Source organism: Oreochromis aureus, linkage group 5, assembly GCF_013358895.1.
Source record: "Oreochromis aureus strain Israel breed Guangdong linkage group 5, ZZ_aureus, whole genome shotgun sequence".
Taxonomy (NCBI): domain Eukaryota; kingdom Metazoa; phylum Chordata; class Actinopteri; order Cichliformes; family Cichlidae; genus Oreochromis; species Oreochromis aureus.
In genome coordinates this window covers 23,196,720-23,217,405 of record NC_052946.1, presented here as the reverse complement: position 1 = coordinate 23,217,405, position 20,686 = coordinate 23,196,720, and the positions used below count along the sequence as shown (strand labels likewise).

The following is a 20,686-nucleotide window of genomic DNA, read 5'->3' as shown; positions in this document are numbered from 1 at the left end:
CTTAACAGTTACTATATACAGTAATGGACTTCTATACATTTTACATCAGATTAAAACTTTGGGTGTAAGATTCAGATAATTATTTATTAAAAGCTAGACATTTTAAATGAGAATAAGAAAGAAAAGTTTGTCTTTGTGCCCCCTTTTCCCTGTTCATGCCCTATCGGGCCCCCTGGCTAAACTTTGCTAGATCCGCCCCTGCACAGTTACCAGCAGTCAGCTACGTAGAAAAGGATCCTGGTGTAGAAAGTAATATTAAATAAATTCTAACAACAGCTTATCAAGCTTAAAGGTGCTGCTGTTGTTCAGACGCTGGTTTCCTCTTTCTGGTGCAAAGTGGACCAAAAACAAAGAAGAGAGAGGGACTCACGACAGAAAAGCCGATCAGCTGATCATTAAGCAGTTTCAGGATTGAAGTAGCAGCAGGAGAGAGGGAGAGAGAGGCAGTCGCTCCATATATCGGTTGTTAAGCTTAACGTGGGAACGCTTTACAAACATTCAGAGATGAACTTACACACTTGCTTTACTTCTCTCTGGGATAACTTCCTCGGAGATGAAATGCTGGTTTGGTAGCGAGGCTACAAATACACACAGCCGCTCTATACAAATACACATGATGCACACTGCTCCAACGTGCTACGATTATGAACCGAGTTACGTCGTGTCGCAAGTTTTGTGAGGTGTTTTTTTGATATTTAATGGATCGATTACATTTTTTATTTCTGGCCGATATCCGATCCAGTAATTTAGGTCAGTATCGGACCGATACCGATACGTAATATCGGATCGGTCCACCTCTAGCTATGTGTACTAAAGCCCCCCATATACCCCACACATTAAATGAGGTCTAGCAGAGTGAATGCCAGTGTTGTTCCTGTGCACTGTTTAAAAGCGGTGCCACCTCAGCAGGTAATCTCAGAAGATTACGCCATTCAGTATTAGTTTTCAGACTTGTCTTTTATTTACAGACTTCAAGTTTTCTATTCATTAAATTATGTACTGTAGATGATGAAATACACAAATGTTCGCCTACATAGTCTTTCAGAGTGACTCAGCCTTTCTAGGGTGCCTTTTCTATATTGACAACTTATCCACCCTCTTGTTGTACCTCTATTGTCCTAGTACTATTTACAGCTGGATATATGATATAATACTTACACAGCCCTTATTACATGAATGGAAACATAAAAGAAGAGTTTGAAATCAACAGAGGGCCTGTTTCCAGAGATCTAGCTCACAGGCCATACAACACAAATGTATCAGCAATAATGAAAGCTCACCATTTCCACAGTCCTCTCCTCTGCGTCCAGGAGCGCACACACATCGACCGGTGACTGGGTCATTCTGGGCTCCCTCTCCACACAATGCCACCTGGGCACAGTCGACACCGTAGCGCCCAGCTGGACACGCTGTGACCACAAGGATGAATCACACACTTTTCCACACTGTAACACTTATTTACTTAGTTAACGTCATCATCAAAGTTTGACTCGGACTCACTGATGTTGCAGCGCGGTCCTATAAATCCTGCTGGACATTCACAGGCTCCAGTGGATGGAATGCACTTCCCTCCATTCTCGCACTGACACTCTCTCTCACAGTTTGGACCATAACGACCCTCTCCGCAGACTAAAAATGAATAATAAAACCTTAAACTTGCTTTATCATGCTCCCTTGGTTTAGTGTTTATGCATGAATATGCTGTTTATGCATACTTTGAGCACATTTGGGGCCGTGGTAACCTGGAGCGCAGTAACATGATCCAGACACCGGGTGGCAGAGCTGATTTGTCTCAGAGCACTGACAGACCTGGTTACAGTTCTGCCCAAAGGTTCCAGGCAGACAAGCTGATAAAAAGGAAAAGTTCATTAATAAACAGTTTGCTTAAAGACATTTTTACTTTCTGAGGCACCAGAAATGTCTCTTTAATTTTGCAGTGTTTATAATTCTTAGGAAGGACTGTGGCATTGAATTTAATTTGTCAGAAAAAGTTAGTCCTGCGGAGCTCACTCTGTTCACAGCCGTTGCCAGTGAATCCGGGAGGACAGCCGCACTCTCCAGAGATGTGGTGGCAGGACGTGCCCTGTGCACAGCTGCAGCGCTGCATGCAGCCCTTTCCATATGTACCCGGCAAACATGCTGAAGGATGTGGAAGGAAAACAGAATCAGACATTTAGTTCTGCATGTCTCTTTTTTTAACTAACAATTAGGAGTAACATACAGTAGGTATGGACGATAAATGGACTGGAATAAAACATGTGTGCCTTATATTTAATAAGAAATGAATTAAAGGTATAAACATGCACAAGTACAGCTCAGAAAAAGATGAAAACTTGCATAAAAAATGCTAAATATGTCAAGGTGCTCTATCGAACTCGTTTCTTTTTTCCCTTATTCTGCCCTTGAATGCAAAAAAATTAAAATATAGAGTTAATCATTGAAACAGTGCAAGTTTTGCCCACTAGAGGTTGCAAGAGCACAAAATTTTCCTTGACTGTGGGCTTGTACCTTTGTCACAGACCTTCCCTCTCCACCCTGGTGGACACTGGCACTCTCCGGTGACATGGTGGCATGAAGCTCCGTGCAGACACTGGCATCGCTCCCGGCAGCCGATGCCAAACAATCCAACATCGCACGCTGGGCAGAAAAATGTGCAAATGAGAGGCTATAATTAACAAAACCCCACAGAACCGCAATCACAGTGGTAGAGTTTCCACAGCGCAGCACTTCCCCATGACGTCAAAGTTTCTGTAGGTGAGTTAGTTTTTCACTCGTGGTCTCACCTTTCTCACAGCGCTCTCCGATCCAGCCGGCGCTGCAGCTGCACCGTCCGGTCCGTCTGTCACACTGGCCGCCGTTCTCACATTCACACCGCTGCTGGCAGTCCGCCCCGAATCGGCCGGCCACACATTCTGTGTAAACACAGAGCAGCGTGCACAGCAAGACACACACAAGTGAGACAGAGGAAGAGAAAGAACAGAGACATCTTGATTTCAACAGCGTACAAAAGGGGAAGTTGCTCTGTCACATTTCTGCTGAGGAGTGCAAAAATGGCTTCGTTTTTTCCCCCAACAGTTTATAATTGGACTGAGTATGAAGTTGGCAATCACAGGTAGTGGCCACAGAGTTTGGAAGGGGAAGACATTCCAGCGACAGGATTAGAGGTTTCCTGAGCACAAATAGGGGGCTGGGCCTGGCACAGCCTGATGGGGAAAGGTTGTAACAGGCACAGAGGGAGGATAGTGTGTGATGTGGAGCTCAGAGGGAGCAGAAGCTGGAATGTCATCGCCAGGTCGACAGAGACTTTTGCAGAGCAGCACGGTCTGTGGTGCAGAAATGCACTCGCTGCCAGCAAATAACCAGACTTCAGGCAAAAACAAATGAGCTAAGGCAGCAAATTAAACTCAGTCTCATGCATTTCCTGAGCAAAGTAAAACAACCACAGGCCACTGTTTTAAATGTTTACTTCAAGGTTCAGGTGATTTTATTCTTCTGCATTTCTGTCGTGACTAACCAACATCACTGCGGCTTCACAAAAATCAGACGTCTCTGTGGCTTCACGGGGTGGTTTGGAACCAGATGAGGCTGAATTACCACATGATAATCTATACAGCTATGTCAAATGATCACATTACAGCTATAGAGAAGTACAGTCTCATAAGGATACTAGTTTGCGGGCTGATCTTCTGCTTTAGCTGGAATTAAAATCAGAGGTGTGAATATATACATCCAGATCTGTATGAGATCCTGATGTTGGTAAATCAGTCAATCTTTTAGGGGTTTTGTGTGTTTTGTATAGCTCTGCCCGTCATTCTTATCAGCACAAATAACTAGTATCCAAAAGGAAAATTGCTCCAATCTGGAAATATGGTAACAATGAGAAACACAAGCAAGAAAATGGCCACGCAGACTAAAACAAAGGACAGTCACACCTGTGAGCAGTTTCCGTGCACAGTGACAGATTATTTATAACATTTCAAGCGTGCTCATTTTTCAATTTCACCTTCAAATGAAATTGTTCAGATAAACAGGCTTAACCTCACTGGGTTTACAACTAGTTCATGATTTATTACATCTAGATTGGACTTGTAATTCGTTATTATCAGGCTGTCCAAAAAGCGCCTCGAAAAGGCTTCAGGCTGATCTAAAGTGCTGGAGCGAGAGCGCTGACAGCGACTAGAAAGAGAGCATATTTCTCCCATATTGGCTTCTCTTCATTAGCTCCCTGTTAAATCCAGAATCTAATTTAAAATCCTGCTCCTCACATACAAGGCCTTGAATAATCAGACTGCTGGTTTACTTGTGGTTCCTAGGGTATTTAAAAGTAGAATGGGAGGCAGAGCCTTCAGCTTCCAGCTCTGAGTTTGGCTTAAAACCTTCTTTTTGATAAAGCATGTGGTTAGAGCTGTATCAGGTGACCCTGAATCCCCTAACGCTTCAATAGGCCTAGCCTGCTGGACATCATGCAGTAAGTATTTCCTCTTCACAAACCTTTTTCACTCTCTGTGTTTATACATCACCCTGCATTTAATAGTTATTATTAATCTCTGGCTCTTCCACAGTACGTCTTTATCCCGTCTCTCGCCACTCACCCCTGGCCGGTTGCAGCAGGTGGCTGCCCCTCCCTGAGCCTGGTTCTGTTGCAGGTTTCTTCCTATTTAATTGAAGTTTTTCCTTCCCACTGTTGCCAGGTGCTCACTGATAGGGGATCATCTGATTGTCTGGGTTTTCTATGTATTCTCTGTATTATTGTTGGGTCTTTACCTTAATAATATAAAGCACCTTGAGGCGACTGTTGCTGTAATTTTGGTGCTATAAATAAAATCAAATAAATAAAATCAACTGAACTGATTGATGTCAGCATTTTTTAGATTTCAGCATAGTGTTCTTCTTTTTCTATTAGCGACAGCCAAAAGTACCAAAATAAGACTCTAGTTACAATAAATCAGTTTTTTTTCCTGATCCATGTGAGAGTGCTTTAGTGGTAACACATGGAGACTCTTACTCACACCATCCTTCAGTCTTACCCAGTTCACAGGCTGTGCCTGTCCAGCCGCTGGCGCATGCACATTTTCCACTGGTCTTATTACAAGTGGCCCCATTCTGGCACAAGCAACGCTGCTGACAGTCTGCTCCATAAAACCCAGTGGGACACTCTGAGAAAAAAAACAACAACCCAAAAACAAACATCTCGTGACCTGTTCTTTACCTGTTGTACAGGTGATCACTTTTATCTGTTGTATAAACTCACCTTTTGTGCAGTTGGGTCCGGTCCAGCCCGGCATGCATGCACACTGCCCACTGGCCGGGTGGCAGATGCCATCGTTACGGCAGCTACAGGTTCGGTTACATCCTTCCCCATAGAAACCAGCTGGGCACGCTGCCACGTGAGAGACAAACAATATCATTACCTCCTGTTGAACCCTGCTGATCAAAAGTGGAAATTCCAGTATCTGGTAAATAATACAGGCTTCTGCATGGGTAACATCAGGTTGGTACTTTCTCATGTGTGACGGGGCTGGGCTTTCCCAAATAACTCTGAAACCAAGCGTGCTTTTGTTCTACTGTGATTCAGCGTCTGAAAGGTGTCCTCACTTCATATGAAGCTCCAACAGATACAACGATACAAACAGTCTGAGTCTTTGATTTCACCTTTTTTTTTCGACAACACTGAACCGCATCTGTTAAGTTAAACGATTCTCTGTGGTGCACCTGTTACTCACTCAGGTTGCAGAACGGGCCGATCCAACCAGCGGGGCAGGAACAAACGCCGCTGACATGATCACAGCTCGCGCCGTTTTGACACAAACACTTTTCCTGGCAGTCCAAACCGTAGAAACCCCCAGGACATGCTAGAACGCACACACAGATGTAAAGACTCTCTGTTATTGGCATACATACATGCTAAGTAGGAGAATTTGGCTTCATGATCAAGCAGCTCCTCTTACGCTTTTCACAGAAGGTCCCCGTCCATCCCCTCTGGCAGGTACAAGCTCCGCTCACGTGGTCGCACAATGCGTTGTTTTCACACTGACACCGATGGCGGCACCCGAGACCAAACAGACCTGCTGGGCACTCTGAAGCAATATCACACACAGCACAGTTACAAAATATGATGTAACAGACCACACTGACATATTACACAAAATATACAAGGAGCTTTTAAAAATGTTATTTTGGTGTTTTCTGGAGGTAGCACAAAGCATGATCACTGCACATGTGAGAATAAGTTAACTTAGAGAAGAGTGGGCACCAATCTGAGGATGTACTGTAAGCATTATTTAAATAGTGAGCATAGTGAGAAAGTTACAGTATAATCCCTTAAAAAAACCTATAATAACATACTCTGATGGCAGTGAGTTCCAGTGAAACCAGCTTCGCAGTTGCACTGGCCTGTCACAGCGTCACAGCTTCCGTCTCCGTTCCTGCAGTCGCAGGTTTGTGAGCAGTCGGCCCCCCAGTGTCCCGCATCACAAGCTGCAACACAATCATATAAATGAGCTCAGTTTTCTTTTTGGTTTGGTTTTTCCACACATACATTTGGTTTTTCCACATCAGTTTAGCTCAGCAGCGATTGCTTCCGTGCTTCAGTATGATACCTTTCCTGCAGTTGTGCCCAGTCCAACCAGGAGCACAGGTGCACCGCCCACTCACAGGGTCACAGCGAGCGTTGTTCTCGCAGATGCACTTCATCTGGCATTTTTGACCAAAGCGTCCATTCGGGCACACTGCATGAAAGAAAGAAAAAAAGAACAAGACTAATCTACTGCACCAAACTACATGAGAAAAGCACCAAGTTCCCACGACATTTCTGCACTGCCATTCGCCGTGATTGAGCATTGAAGCGCCAGCAGTTAGTGGAAGTGGAGTTATATTTCTTCTTCCAGTGAAAACATGGCTTCAAGCATATGAATTCGTAGAAAATTACCCTTCCGACTTCTACCATGTTCCTTCACTTCACATCCAAACTGCATCATTTTAATATTCCACAGTGCTGCCGTCCTTCTCATCCGGCTCACTGTTTAGTGCCTGTTGCTATGGAAACTTTCCCTAAAATGCTGCTACTTACAATTTTGGCAGAGTCTTCCCATGAATCCTGGAGGACAGTTACACGATCCGTTGTGTTTATCACATATGCCGCCATTCTCGCACACCGGGCAGATTTCTCCACAGCCTAGACCCCAGAAACCCTCTGGACACACTGCAAAGATCATAATGAACATTTTTATGATTTTTATCATGTAAATTTTAAGTCAATTGTTTAGTTTTCTTATATATATAAAAAAATTTAAGCACTCACAGTTTTCACAGTGGCTTCCTGATGTGCCTGCTGGACACTGACACTCTCCCGTTACTTTGTCACATGGTGCGCCGGTGCAGTTACAAGAGTGAACGCAGCTGGGCCCAAATCTTCCCTCTGGACAGACTGACAGAGGACACACAGGAAGGATTCGTGTCAACACAGGACCATGAAAAACAAACACAAATAAGCCTAAAGCATGCAAAAATCAAGCCGTCCACCTTGATCGCAGTTCTCCCCATGAAGACCAGGAGGGCACTTTCGTTGGCACTCTCCGGTCACGTGGTGACACGACACTCCTGATGGACAGGCACACTTCCTCTCACAGCCGGCTCCATGAGTACCTGGCTTGCATTCTACAGACAATGTGAAAAAGCTGGTGAGGAATCTGGGAATTATCAATACATTACAGTCAGAATGTTAAACATCTTTTATAGTGACAACAGTTGGCTACAGAGTGAGGCCTGATCAGCAAATCACTTTATATATGGACAACGTGGCTTAATGTAAAATTAATTTGAACTATGTATGTTATATTTATCAGATATTTCAGAACTGTGCAAGTGTGGACAATTTTAGCCTGAGAGGACTTTTGCATTACAGTGTTACTGAAACAAATACTGGATTGCAGTAACAAAGACTTAGAACTATATACATTTTTTCTCTTTCTTTTGTGTCAGCTCGACACAAATAACACCAAATGTGAAAATTAGTCAAAACTTTATATCGTCCACAATTTTTTTATGTATCATCTTCAAACTTCACAACAATATACTACGCCATGGGGGACATGAGTACCTGGTTGGTATTTGACCTTGACCTTCATTGTTAGCACCCAAGGTCAAAGTGGACCTTGAAATTTTTTTTTAGGAAAACCATATCGAGTAATGTATCATATTAAAGGGCATGGAGCAAGCTGTAAAACACACTATTTATTTTTTTCAATACGACATCCTACGATGTCACAGTGACACCATACATTTTTGCAAAAATCACACACTGCATGAATATATCTTGAAATCTCAAGTTTTTACAGCTTTTAAAAGCAAAAGATTTCAGCCAATTCTGCTCCAATCGTATGGGTTAGGATGATACAATACACTATTTTAGTATGTATTGCTTTAAGGTCAAAGGTCATAGGTCAAAACACAAGGTCACAGAAATTAGGAAAAAGCTCTAGGTTCCCCTGGATCATCTTCAAACTTTCAAGCAAAATATTAGTCATTGGGGGACATAAGCACTCTCCTTGTTTACTACAAAACAGCATTATATGACTTCACAATGATACAAAAAGATTAACATATTGCACTAAATTCCCATATTAACAGAATAAAACATCAAAGTTTCGTTATAGCTCTTGCCCAACAGCAGTTGCAGTTTCTGTTGTTGTTTCTGAGTTTTGTATTTGTATAATTGTAATAAAGAACAAGAATACAGACACAAACACAACTTGTGCTTTGTGACTTTGCTCACCTTCCTTGCAGGTGTTACCACGGTAACCAGCTTTACAGACACAGGTGCCGTAGCGGCGGTGACACTCGACAGTGTTCTGCTGGTCACACTGACACTCTTCAGAACAGCCGGGTCCAAAAGTCCACTTGGGACACGCTGAAGGTGAAGATGAAGGAATCATGGATACTTGAAGTCACAGTGAAAGTAGCAGCAGGTCTGACCTTTTGTAATTTGTTGCTCGGCATGAGAAGCTGTTGACGTGTAAGCAGTGGGACTCACTGAGATGACAGAAGCGTCCGTAGAGTCCGGCATCACACAGGCACGCTCCGTAGGTACGGTGGCACCGCCCATTATTGGCACAATTACATTTCTTGTTGCACTGCTTCCCATAGAAGCCTTTAGGACAGCCTGAACCCAAAAAAATACTTCTCTGTAAATGCAAGATATCCAGTGTGCCTTTAAAATAATTAGATTTTATCTTAGCAGGAAAAACTGCTTTAAGTGAAGACATAAAGAGAAGCGTCTCACCGTCCTGGCACAAGTCTCCACTCACACCAGGAGGACAGCGGCAGCTTCCATTGACGGGGTCACAGCTGGCACCATTTTTACACTTGCAGGAGAAGGAGCAGTTTTTGCCAAAATATCCCTCGGCACACGCTGTGGGGATGAAAGATAAAAAAGGATCCATTACAGCTTAAACAGTCAAGGTTGACAGGTTTCCACGGGTGTTTTTGTTGTGATGACCCACTCTACCCTGCCTTCCAGACATTGGAGGATTGGTGTGGCTCGTTTCCCATCAGTGACACTGGCAATACCTGGGCCCAGCATGCCCGTGCTCTATAAAAGCCCTCAAAGCTCAGTTACTGTAAGATACCCTTCTTAGCTTGGTTGGTTCTCCGGTGTGCGGTTGGGGTTTTTTTTGGCTTTGCACTAAACTTTTTGCATACACCATTTCCTCACCCATGCACTCATTTACACCACTGATCGTATTAACTACACACAACAGTCTTTTAATCAGCATTTGTGTGCATTTCCCTCTTTGTCATGGCTGTGCAGCCCGGCGTGTGACAGTGTGTGTAAGGAGGGTCAGTGTTTGTTTGTGGGCTCAGTCCTCACTCTGGTTGCAGATAATGCCCGTCCACCCGTCGGGGCAATCGCAGCCGTTTTTCCACGGATTACATTTTCCTCCATTAGAACAGTCGTCGCACGTCAAACTGCAGTCGCTGCCGAAAGTGTCATCCAAGCACACTGAAAACACAGGAATCAAACTTTAAGTGTTCAATTTATGCTTACCTCATTTTAATAAAAATATGTTTTTTGTGTTTTCCATGATATTTAACCCTCAGAAACATTTCTATTGGTACACTAACGCCAAACCACAAATGTAATAAATGAAAGCATTGCACTGGGACTGCAACATCATACATTTAAATATTAGCAGGTGTTACTCTTCAGCTTTCAGTTACATTAGATTGCATGTTCAGCATGTTTTTTTTGTCACGTTTGAGCGACAAAAAGCAGAACCTCTGACTTCCTGCTTCAGACTCAGAGCAGCTGCCAGGCTATATAACCCTCAACATGCCTGGCAGAGAAATTGTGGTAGTTTATTAGGATGTACGAACACTCTGGAAGCATGAAGCAAAATAATTAGCCCCCATCGTGTGATGTGTTTCTGCCATCACTAAGTCTGTCAGACAGCTTCACAGAAGCCATATAATCAGATGCAGGTTTACGGTTAATGATAATAAATCAACAGCGGTTTGAGAGGAACCTCACCAAATTTTTCCGCCAGGTTACTCTCAGCCCTCAGCTCCCCTTCGTCATCTTCATAGTCGTCAAAGCGCTCCAGGGGTTGGCTGTAGTCCTGCAGCAAGGTGAGCTGGGGGCGAATGAGTGGCAGCTCGATAGAGCCTCCGCTGGACAGAGCCTCGACTGCATCTTCTAGTGCTACAGTGAGAAAAAAAATCAATTATACAAAATATGCCAACATCATGTGTTTTATATCATTGCATTTAAATATATTGTATGTATAAAAAAAGAGATAACTATAAGAATCTTTCATTTTTATTCATGTGGCAACTGAGTAACATTGTACATGATGACACGATTGTATGCTGTGTAAATCGAATGAAGAGGGCAATAATGATGCAGATTATTCATTGTACACTGATGGCTTTTTAAAGCTACTCTGTGCAGTTTTTATTTGAAATAAATGGTCCTATTCTTGTTTGCATTATCCATTATCCAAGCAATCATCAGAAGATGATTACACTGTCGTCACAAAGGGATGCACACGGTCAGCAACAATACTCAGGTAGGCTGTGGAGTTTAAAAGATGCTCATTTGGTACTGAGGAACCCAAAGTGTGCTTTCATGTTGTTGGAATTTTGACTCTACCAGCTGAAAGTTGCAGCAGAAATCAAGACTCATCAAACCACGTCAAGTTTATCCAGTCGTCCAAGTGAATTGTGCCTCAGTTTCCTGTTAGCTGACAAGAATGGCAGCCAGGGTGTTCTTCTGATGCTTCAAAGTTCAACATGTTGTGCATTCACAGATATTCTTCAGTGTACCTGGGTCATAGCAAGTGGTTATTTGAGTTACTGTTGCCTTCCCGACAGCTCAAAGCAGTCTGGCCATTCCCCTCTGATCTTTGGCATTCCCTACATCACCATCACAAGAAAGACAGGATATTTTCTCTTGTGTGGGAAAATCTCAGTCTGGCACTGCAACCGTGTCACATTCAAAGTCACTTAAATCACCTTTGTTACTCATTCTTATTTAAACTTATAAAATCCTCTAGAACCTGTTCAACAATCACTTTAAAAGGTGTGCCTAACAAAGTGGCCGGTGAGCATATTTGGTATTATTCAACTGATTATTCAGCATGCAGAATTGCTCGAGAGGAATAAAATCAGCTGCTGATGAACTTGGACGTACACAATGCAGATGTCAATCTTTTATGAAAGAAAAACTTTGCAAATGTTTTATGACAAAGTAAATGCAATCAGCATGTTTGTCAGGCCACAAGATTACAAAACATAGTCTCTGTTTATAGTTAACTCCACAGGGATCCATTACTGCATATGGAAATAAATCCTTTGACAATTCCAAGTGCGCTTTAGTCAATCCGAGAGTTTACTTGGAGTGAAAGTGGTGGTATGTTAAAAAAGGAAAGGAAAAGCTGGAACACATGGAAGTTGTTTTTTTAGTTTCACTGATGTCAGTATAATGCTATTAGTATAATGTTATTACTTTAAAAGGTGCTACTTATCACTGGTACAGCTACTATACCATGTGTCTGTAAAACACAATGGTGGTTCAAAGGAACGGTGTTATTTCTGCCTCTGTTCTGAGACCTCGACACACAAACAGCATGAAAAGGAAGAGCTGGGTTCGTGTGGGTTGGAAAATCACTGGTAGAAGTGCAACACTGCAGTCCATATGAGATTTGCCAGTTGGATGCATAGAAGGCTATCAGCTGAGCCATCAGCTGATGAGGGCTGGCAGTGAGATCAGCTGATCTGCCAGGATAGCATCTGAGCTTGATTTGCTTGATTTGGTTTTCTCACACTAAACACTAAATAGGACAATGCTACTGCCGCTCTAATTTTCTGGCAGTACCAGTATCCCACTGATTCTTCCAGTTTTGACATCAAATTTGAGGCTGGCTCATTAATGTTTGTTTAAATACTTCATCTATGCCAAATAAAGTTGGATTTCCTTGCATCTCATTGTAGATTACACTAGTCCTAGCTTGACATTTCCATTCTTCATATCCTCTTTTTAAACCTTTTGTCTAAATGACTTAGACTTTACAGCACAACAAGCGTCAGTTCGCCAGGATTTTCCACTGGAATGTTTCTGGTGTGATTCCCGCTCGCCCACGCTCTTACACATGATTGCTGATACTCACGGATGCAAGAATGCCGGTCCTCGTCCAAACGGAAACCCCGGCGGCAGTAACACTGGAAGGAACCGGCGCTGTTCTGGCATGTGTGATCGCAACCACCGTTAGCGCCCAGACACTCGTCTACATCTAAACAACACAGACGCACCACAGAATCAAATGCGTCAGAAGGAAAAACTGACAACGGCCACTGTTTGTGCTCAATAAAACAAAGGCAACATTGTGCGTGTCAAACCGAAACTTTCCTTTTAAATTCAGCAGGATTAAACATTGTGTCTCATGTAAATGTAAGTGCCGTGCACGCTTGGACTGAAGGTAAAACATTACCGTCGCAGCTACACCCGTCTGAGTTGAGTCTGTATCCTGCAGAGCAGTAGCATTCATAACCCCCAGGGTAGTTGGTGCAGTCCTGCTCACAACATGAGATCTCCTCTCCACACTCGTCAACATCTGCCAAGCACAACAAGCAGCAAGACAAAAATTATGATCCAACTGCAGTGATATGCTTCCCTGCTCCATGAGGGAAAATTTATGAGGTAATTTAAACTGTGTGGGTTTAACAGCCAATTAAGGTTAAAATTACAAGTGAAGGATAATAACAGTGAACTGAAATTTGCTCTTTTTCTTTGCAAACTCTGGCTTGAATGAGCAAAGACCTGTTTTCCAAAAATACTCTTCCACCTCCTGACCACAAGGACATTTTTTTTTATTAGAGGACTAAAAAAATATATTTTCGAGTTGTATAAAGTGCCTCACTTTCTCTTTTGCTTTCTAGTTTTATTGTATGTGAGCTTCTACACCGACTGCGCCGTTGTCTCCAGTAAATGTAAAAATGACTATTTACCCTTGTCTGCAATCACAGTTATCACACACCTTCTCCACATCTTCTCTGGTGCAGCAAGCTGACTGGATTAGTTTTAATTCAGTTTAATTCACAGCATTGCCATAAATCACATAAATCACAAAAAGGTCAATTCACATTGTGGTTATGTTGAATGACATGGTTTAAAAATGTGTCTCCAAAAAAAATTGAAACTAAAGCTAAATAATGGCCTTCATGCAGTTTGTATATTTTCTAGGATTATTCCATTAGACTTAAAGTTTAACATCACTGCTCAAAATACACAGGACTATTTGTTGGTTTAGGTCTCAACAGTTTAACAGATAAATGTTTAATAATAAATTAAATATATAAGTTTAATAAAACGGTTGGAATAACAAATTTAGGCCACCTGTCACAAGAACAAAAAACCCCAAACAAACATTTTAGAAATCTGTCAAAATCATGTTTAGAATTATAAATTGTATTCTTATTTATTAGAAACATAAAAAATATTGTTAACTTAAGGAAGTTAACCTACATTGGGTAGTTGTCTAATAAATTCATTAGGCATTTTAATAATTAAACTAAAACTAAAGGACTAACAAATGAGTTCAAGGATTGATGCTCAAAAAGTCCACTTTTGAAAGGTGTGGTGTAATTGATATTTGCACTTTAATTTAATAACAACACAAAAAAATGTCTGCCAAAAACAAGAAAGACTGAACCCCTAAAACAGACGGCACAGAGACACGCACACTGTGAGCAACAAACAAAAATGAGTCACTGTGAAACTGTCAAAATCACCAAAGTGGAACTCCACAGTTTTGTAGTTTCTTTGCTGCTTTGCAAATTCTGATAAGTTGGTAAAACAGGTGGTTTTTTTAAATAAACCAGTTACTAATAAAGGAATAAATTATAACTTACACTAATAATTTCATATATAGACTCAATCAGTTATTTTTTAGCTCCCTTAATTTATTAAACAGCTAAGTATTGTTAAGTATATGTGAGTGCATCACACTCTCTTACCAATGCAGGTTTTAAGGTCTTCATCTAGCGTGTAACCATGGTTACAGGTGCACACAGGTCCGCTGGTTGAATGCTGGCAGTGATGCGAACAGCCACCATTGTTGTTCTCACAGCTGTTCACAATTTCCATCTCAATTCCTTCAGTACACAATAAAATAACCGACGTGTGTTAATAACAAGACATGTTTTATAAATATAAACAGAAATTAAAGGTGGCGTAATCCACTCGTGTAACAATACGCAGGCATGAGGATTTAAACTGACTGTAACACTGCTTTCCATCAGATCCCAGCTCATAGGCAGCGTTGCAAACACAGACGTAAGAGCCCAGAGTGTTATGGCAGCCGTGAGCACAGTTGGCCTCTTCTGTCTCACACTCGTCAATATCTGGAGGAAAATGCATTGAAAAAAGAGAGCGAATTGTTGGAGGAAATACATCTGGGCTGCATCTATACTTCTTATAAATCTATTCCAACTCCGTCAGCGCTTAAAGATTATTCCAGTTATTTTTGCACACTTTAAAGTCATTGTTGCCCAACAATTCTGCTTCTTCTGCTCCTCATTTATAAATTCTTAACTGTTGTTCTTTAAAGCCAATTATTTTCTTTTTTTTTTAACTTTTAGAGCTACATGATGTATGATGCTCGACCTTGAAAACATCAGTCGATGGAGCAATTTTACCATCAGGGAACATTTTCCTTGCGAATGTATGTATATTGTTTAGCAAACTAGTTTCACTCGCCACTCAATTTACTAGTTTACTCACTACTGGTCAGTTTACCTTCACAGGTTTTCCCATCAGCAGCAAGGGTGTAGCCAACTTTACAGTCACAGTGGGCCTTGCCACCATCAGCTCGACACTCGTGCATACAGCCTCCGTTCTGATCGGCGCAGGGATCCTGCACTGTAACACAAAAAAGCTCGCGCTCACACACGTAAACTCACACGCTGACAGTAAAGTGAGGAAAGCTTCAAACACAGCAGAGGGGAAAACTGTAAAAACCGACTGTTTTGCATCTTAAAGCAGAGCAGAGCAAGTGGAGAGGGTTTAAATCCACCCAGCACCTCCAACTCTTTGCTCTTCATAGCTGTATGTGTGTGTTTAACTTGTGTAAGCCTGTCCAGCAGTTTGGATGAGAACCTTCCTGCAAAAATTAGAGGAAGCTGTTTGCAGCCAACAATTACAAAGTAAAAGCATCTAGAAGACAGCAATTTCAAATACATATATGTATAATTTTCCACCCTCTGAGAAGCGTATTTGACTTAACAGCCTCAGAGATCGGAGTGATTAAAACGAACAAGGCCATCAAAACACAATTTGAGACACAAAAACAACGAAGACTGCTGTGACTCATTCCAATTAAATATCTTATCCCATGAAAGATAGTTAATCATATTCCAGCTCAGACATCCTGTAAGATAATTATAATTGGCAGCAGATGCTGAGGCAATGTGTTTTTAATGTTACGATCAAACCTGCAGGATCACACCTTCATAATCATCCAAAGTGCTCAGTTTCATTGGCGTGCTTTCCTACATCATCCATCAAATTATTATTCCTCTAGGGCTTTTCTTTTTTTTTTGCAGTGTGTCATATGAACATGTGATTTTAGTGCTTCCTACAACAGAGTTCAGAAACATGGGCACTCACATTTACAATGCTTGCCATCCTCCGACAGCACGTAGTTCGGTTTGCAGCGGCAGAGAAAATGAGCAACAGACTGCTGCACACAGTAGTGTTCGCATCCTCCGTTGCTAACGGCACACGAAAGGACAGCTAAAAAGGCAAGAGAAAAAAAGATACGATAAAAGGACAACACTGAAAAAAAAATCCAGCATCTTTCAGAAGCTAATCAATCCACCCTGATTTGTCATGTTAGTCTTTGTGACTGATGTTTCACACCAACAGAAATCTTAAATTTCTCAGAGCAGTCACACTACTGACATTCCTACACTCAGAGAACACCTCAGAGAGCTGCTATGCTTTGAGCAATGAGAGATCTATCACAGCAGAAACGCCAAAAAACACAGAGGAACTTGAATGGCAGCGCGCCTGGGGTGGACAGCGAGCATATGGTGAAGAGGCAGAGAGCGGTGTGAGCTCAATGCTCTTCCTTGTCTGAGTCTCCCCTCTGTGTAGCAACAGATCAATCTGGATCTCTTCACAGAAAAAAACCAAAAAAACAGGTTGAAGCCCAAACAGCCCGGTGTTCTCAAAAGGCTGTTTTTCATGCTCACAGACCAGAGTCAAGATCCAACCATCCCAAGCACATGTCAAACCACAGAGTGCTTTCCAGCTCAAATATTATGCAGCTTCACGCTAAGTGTGTGGGATACGTCTAACCTCTGCTGGCTGATCGAGAGCTGGATAAGATGAGCAGAGAGAGGGAGACTGACTTGTTGATTGCTATGTGTGGTCCTTTATCCTCCAGTATGTATGTTTTCATGCTGTTTGGCACATAGTTGAAACTGACATAATTGTTTACTCGCTTGTAGTGGACAGCGAAATTTCAGCACCAAATGTATTTTTGAACATGGACACAATTTGCAGTTTTAACTGACGGATATGAAGCATCCCAGAAAAGCAGCATTTGTCTGGAGTCAGTCCACTTGTGAACTGTTGGCGTAATCAGTCATTTCTTAATGCAACAGCTGTCACATAAGAGCCTCTCAGGGACAGATGTGCTCTATAAGAAAATGAAATAACTACTTTATGAAGCCAAAAAACACATAATGATTTTTCCTCTGAATGTCATCCAGGACACTCTGTGTGCATTCCTGACGTAGAAGCCAGCGGCACGTTTATAGTTTTTTGTCTATTAGATTTTTTTTCTTCTAAGCCACAAAGCTAGCATATCTGATATTAGAGGAAAAATGCACAGGTACAGTAAACAGTGCACAGGTCATATGACAGTTGCCACACAGGCGGCAGGAATGAAGCTCAGGTGAGCGTTAGGGCAAAAGCTGTATTTACTGCAGGGGGAAAAATGACCCATAATAGCATTCTAACTTATTGTAATCCTGCATCACTCAGTGTTTTTTTAAGTACTTGAGGAATATATGGATTCAGGTCTTCTTTATTTTCTCTGACTTTGTCACATCTAAATAACTTTATTTCATTTTTGCATGCCACAAACATAAACACGAACTAGCTGCAAAGAGCAAAAAGTCCATTTAGAGGACCACTTCGATTTGATTCGTTTCCACTTCATCCTCAGCAGTCCAAGTTTGCAGGCGTTCACATTCCCTTTTCTTTCTGAGCACTGAGGCTCTGTAACACATATAAAGAAAGGCAGCCACTTTGGTTAGCTGCTATTACAGTTTAATGCTAAATACTACTGGATGTCCGGAGGAGCTGAAGTAGATCCATATGGTCAATATCAGCAATGTCGGTTACACAGTAAAATGGTAGGATGCACTTAATAGTCACCTTAAGCTATTTTATCCAGTCACGCAAGGCCAGAGCAACAAAATCATTAAAAACACTGAACTGATGCAGCAGGACAGCTGAAGCTCTGCAGGACAAATTCAAACAACTTCTATAAATAGAGCTCTTGTACACAGAAAAGCAGAGAGATGGAGCTACATCATGATACTCAGTTGTGAGAATCTGCTGCTTTTCTTTGTCCTATGTGATTATAGCCTGAATATCTTTTGATAAGTAAACCAGCACATTAGCCCTCTGCATCCCAGAGATACACAGAATTTAACTGTTTGTTGCCGTAGTTTGAGGTTGATGTTGAGTAGTTTGTGTGGTGAACAAACTCATCTCATTTTCAAACCAAAGCACGTAAAGGTTAACCTTACACTTTAATAGCTTTTACTCACTGAATATGAGAATTGATTTTAAGTGGACATGAATGAATAAAGGCCCAAGAAGTTAAACAATAATAACAATAGATGCAACCATACTACAAGCTTTCTCCAGGATGGGATGTTGGGTCTGATTCTCTCACAGGAGAGCTTAAAAAATGGCTTTTGTACAAGATATCCAGTTAAGGGAAAAACTTCATGAACTGACTGAATCTGGCTTCACTACCAAATGTTATTTGAACCGCACCACAATGGGGCTTTTTGTCAGAACCAAAGGGGTCGTCTGAAACATAACTAATGTGGTCTAGATGATTAAGTACCCATGTCAAAAAACCATATGTGGCTAAACTTCAATGAAATAATGACCAAAAGAAAAAAAAAAAAAACACTCAAAGACTCAAAGAAGCTTCCAGTAGCTCAGTTCCTCCAAACCACTGTCTCATTGTTTATGTGAGTATTGAACTACATGAGGTTAGATTACAAAGTGCCTTTGGACGTCTTCATATTCCGTCTCTAATGGGATTAAATAAAGACCTTCCCCATCATCATTATCGTCATGTTACTGTGTCTAAACTTTTATAAATGATGTTTTTAGACCTGTTTGCACTTTCATTGACATACATATTATGATTACAGCACATATATGGTGCTCTGTTATTCATCTGCAGCAAACCTGCAACAAAATCACTCACCGAGGCAGGTGCGGCCATCCACGTGAAGCCGGGAGCCCGGGTGACATTCGCAATAGTAGGAGCCCCTGGTGTTAATGCATCTGTGTTGGCAACCTCCATTGTGGACCTGGCATTCATCAATATCTGCATGGAAGGAGGAATACAAGTGAAATACTGAAGAGGGCAAAAAGAGAGAAATGAGTGCAATTTAAATAAATCTTCTCATTATGGGAGAAAAAAAATGGTTACCAGAATAAAACCAGATGAGATGCCAAGCTGAGAGGGGAACTTAATACGGGTTTTAGGGTAAAGATGTACCCCAGGAGGCAAGGAGGAGGTGATGGATGAGAAGGGAAAGTATTTTACAAGTGCGTTGCAGCTCAAAAAAACAAATCCCCCCATGTGGTAACAACTACTGCACATTTAGAACCAAACTGAAATTCCTGCGCTTCTTGTCAAAGCCCCTCAGGTGGAAAAACATATGGAAAGTTAAAGTGGAGGATGCAAAACATACACATTCCTCTCAGCCAAGCATGTGGATGGTAAGCAAACAAAAGAAGGGGGAAGCAGCGGTGAGAGAAACACGATCCCTCACAGTGTGACCAGATTTCTAATGAAACAAACCACGTTCTTAAACACTTCTTATTTTAGGGGTCACAGACAAATTAATTGTTTGGTGTGTTTCACAGCAGACCCCCCTGTGAGTCCTGAATTATGAGGTCTGTTTGGGGTTCTGCTGGACGCTAAGTCAACCCCCAGGCTGGTGACAAGTCACCCTTTTGCTTTTTTATTACCAGAATCATCACAGTGGAGTTACTGGAAATGTTGTGGACTGCAACAAGTGACGTGACACATTAAGAAGGTGAGTGTGAATGTTTTTTTGGCTGCCGGATGATGCCTGTAAAAACAGCCAACACATCATTAAATACTATTATTCAGTGCCAAGTTAAATGTCTGGTTGAGAAATGTGTTGTTCCGAACAGTCCTGACCTCAGGCGGCCATTCAGCAAGGAAGTATTTCAAGAATTCACTGGAATTCCTTTGAAAAGAGTTTTCTGAAAGTTTTCCTAAACTAGCTGATTATTTTAATTCACTGAACGTAAATATTAGTTTAATTTCATTTATTTCTCTTAATTGACTGCCTCGTTTCACAGACCACACATCTGGTCTTCAAGAGACGTTGTAAACAGTTAAATGTAAATAAAATCTAGAAATAACTCATCAACATTCATTGTGGTGCAAACTATCCGTCACATTAAAAATAGACACTTTCATTCCCTAGGTGAAAAGAAAAATGTGGACATTGATGCATAAATGCAGACGCCTCTATATGTGGGTTTGCTTTGCAGTGACTCCCACAGTTGTTAGATGTGCCAAATAGGGTAATGTGCAAAGTTTAAAATGGCCTTTGATGTCAACATAAGCAGAATATAAGCACGAACCCTTTGATGGACTGGGAAGCTGTTTAAGTTGCAACTTCTTTCATGGGAAATGTAAATGGGGCAAGAATTATGCATTGGGTGGATGGAAGAATAAAAATGAGATAATAGACTGAAAAAAATGAGATGATGGATGAAGATTAATTATTCTTCAAGTGCACTTAAACTAAAAGAAGGATCTGAATATAAACTCATGTATACAGTGACACAATTATGGTCCTGCTACATCATTAATTTTTAAGTTGAAATGCC

The 20,686-nt window shown here is 41.6% G+C and overlaps 1 protein-coding gene across 1 annotated transcript in view; it reads right to left on the bottom strand.

Annotated features, from left to right (window-relative positions):
* megf6b (multiple EGF-like-domains 6b) overlaps positions 1 to 20,686 on the bottom strand; it is a 64,233-nt gene that overhangs the window by 9,410 nt on the left and 34,137 nt on the right. Inside the window, exons 7-33 of the mRNA XM_031740079.2 lie at positions 19,017 to 19,139; positions 16,163 to 16,288; positions 15,293 to 15,415; positions 14,776 to 14,898; positions 14,512 to 14,649; positions 12,987 to 13,109; positions 12,666 to 12,788; positions 10,529 to 10,699; positions 9,869 to 10,000; positions 9,281 to 9,409; positions 9,032 to 9,160; positions 8,774 to 8,908; positions 7,522 to 7,656; positions 7,301 to 7,426; positions 7,070 to 7,201; positions 6,600 to 6,728; positions 6,346 to 6,477; positions 5,949 to 6,077; positions 5,724 to 5,852; positions 5,252 to 5,380; positions 5,028 to 5,156; positions 2,784 to 2,912; positions 2,509 to 2,637; positions 2,011 to 2,139; positions 1,716 to 1,847; positions 1,501 to 1,629; positions 1,281 to 1,409 (exon numbers count right to left, since the gene is read on the bottom strand). Of these exons, the coding sequence (XP_031595939.2) occupies positions 1,281 to 1,409; positions 1,501 to 1,629; positions 1,716 to 1,847; positions 2,011 to 2,139; positions 2,509 to 2,637; positions 2,784 to 2,912; positions 5,028 to 5,156; positions 5,252 to 5,380; positions 5,724 to 5,852; positions 5,949 to 6,077; positions 6,346 to 6,477; positions 6,600 to 6,728; positions 7,070 to 7,201; positions 7,301 to 7,426; positions 7,522 to 7,656; positions 8,774 to 8,908; positions 9,032 to 9,160; positions 9,281 to 9,409; positions 9,869 to 10,000; positions 10,529 to 10,699; positions 12,666 to 12,788; positions 12,987 to 13,109; positions 14,512 to 14,649; positions 14,776 to 14,898; positions 15,293 to 15,415; positions 16,163 to 16,288; positions 19,017 to 19,139 (3,522 nt within the window). The remainder of the gene's footprint in view (positions 1 to 1,280; positions 1,410 to 1,500; positions 1,630 to 1,715; positions 1,848 to 2,010; positions 2,140 to 2,508; positions 2,638 to 2,783; positions 2,913 to 5,027; positions 5,157 to 5,251; positions 5,381 to 5,723; positions 5,853 to 5,948; positions 6,078 to 6,345; positions 6,478 to 6,599; positions 6,729 to 7,069; positions 7,202 to 7,300; positions 7,427 to 7,521; positions 7,657 to 8,773; positions 8,909 to 9,031; positions 9,161 to 9,280; positions 9,410 to 9,868; positions 10,001 to 10,528; positions 10,700 to 12,665; positions 12,789 to 12,986; positions 13,110 to 14,511; positions 14,650 to 14,775; positions 14,899 to 15,292; positions 15,416 to 16,162; positions 16,289 to 19,016; positions 19,140 to 20,686) is intronic.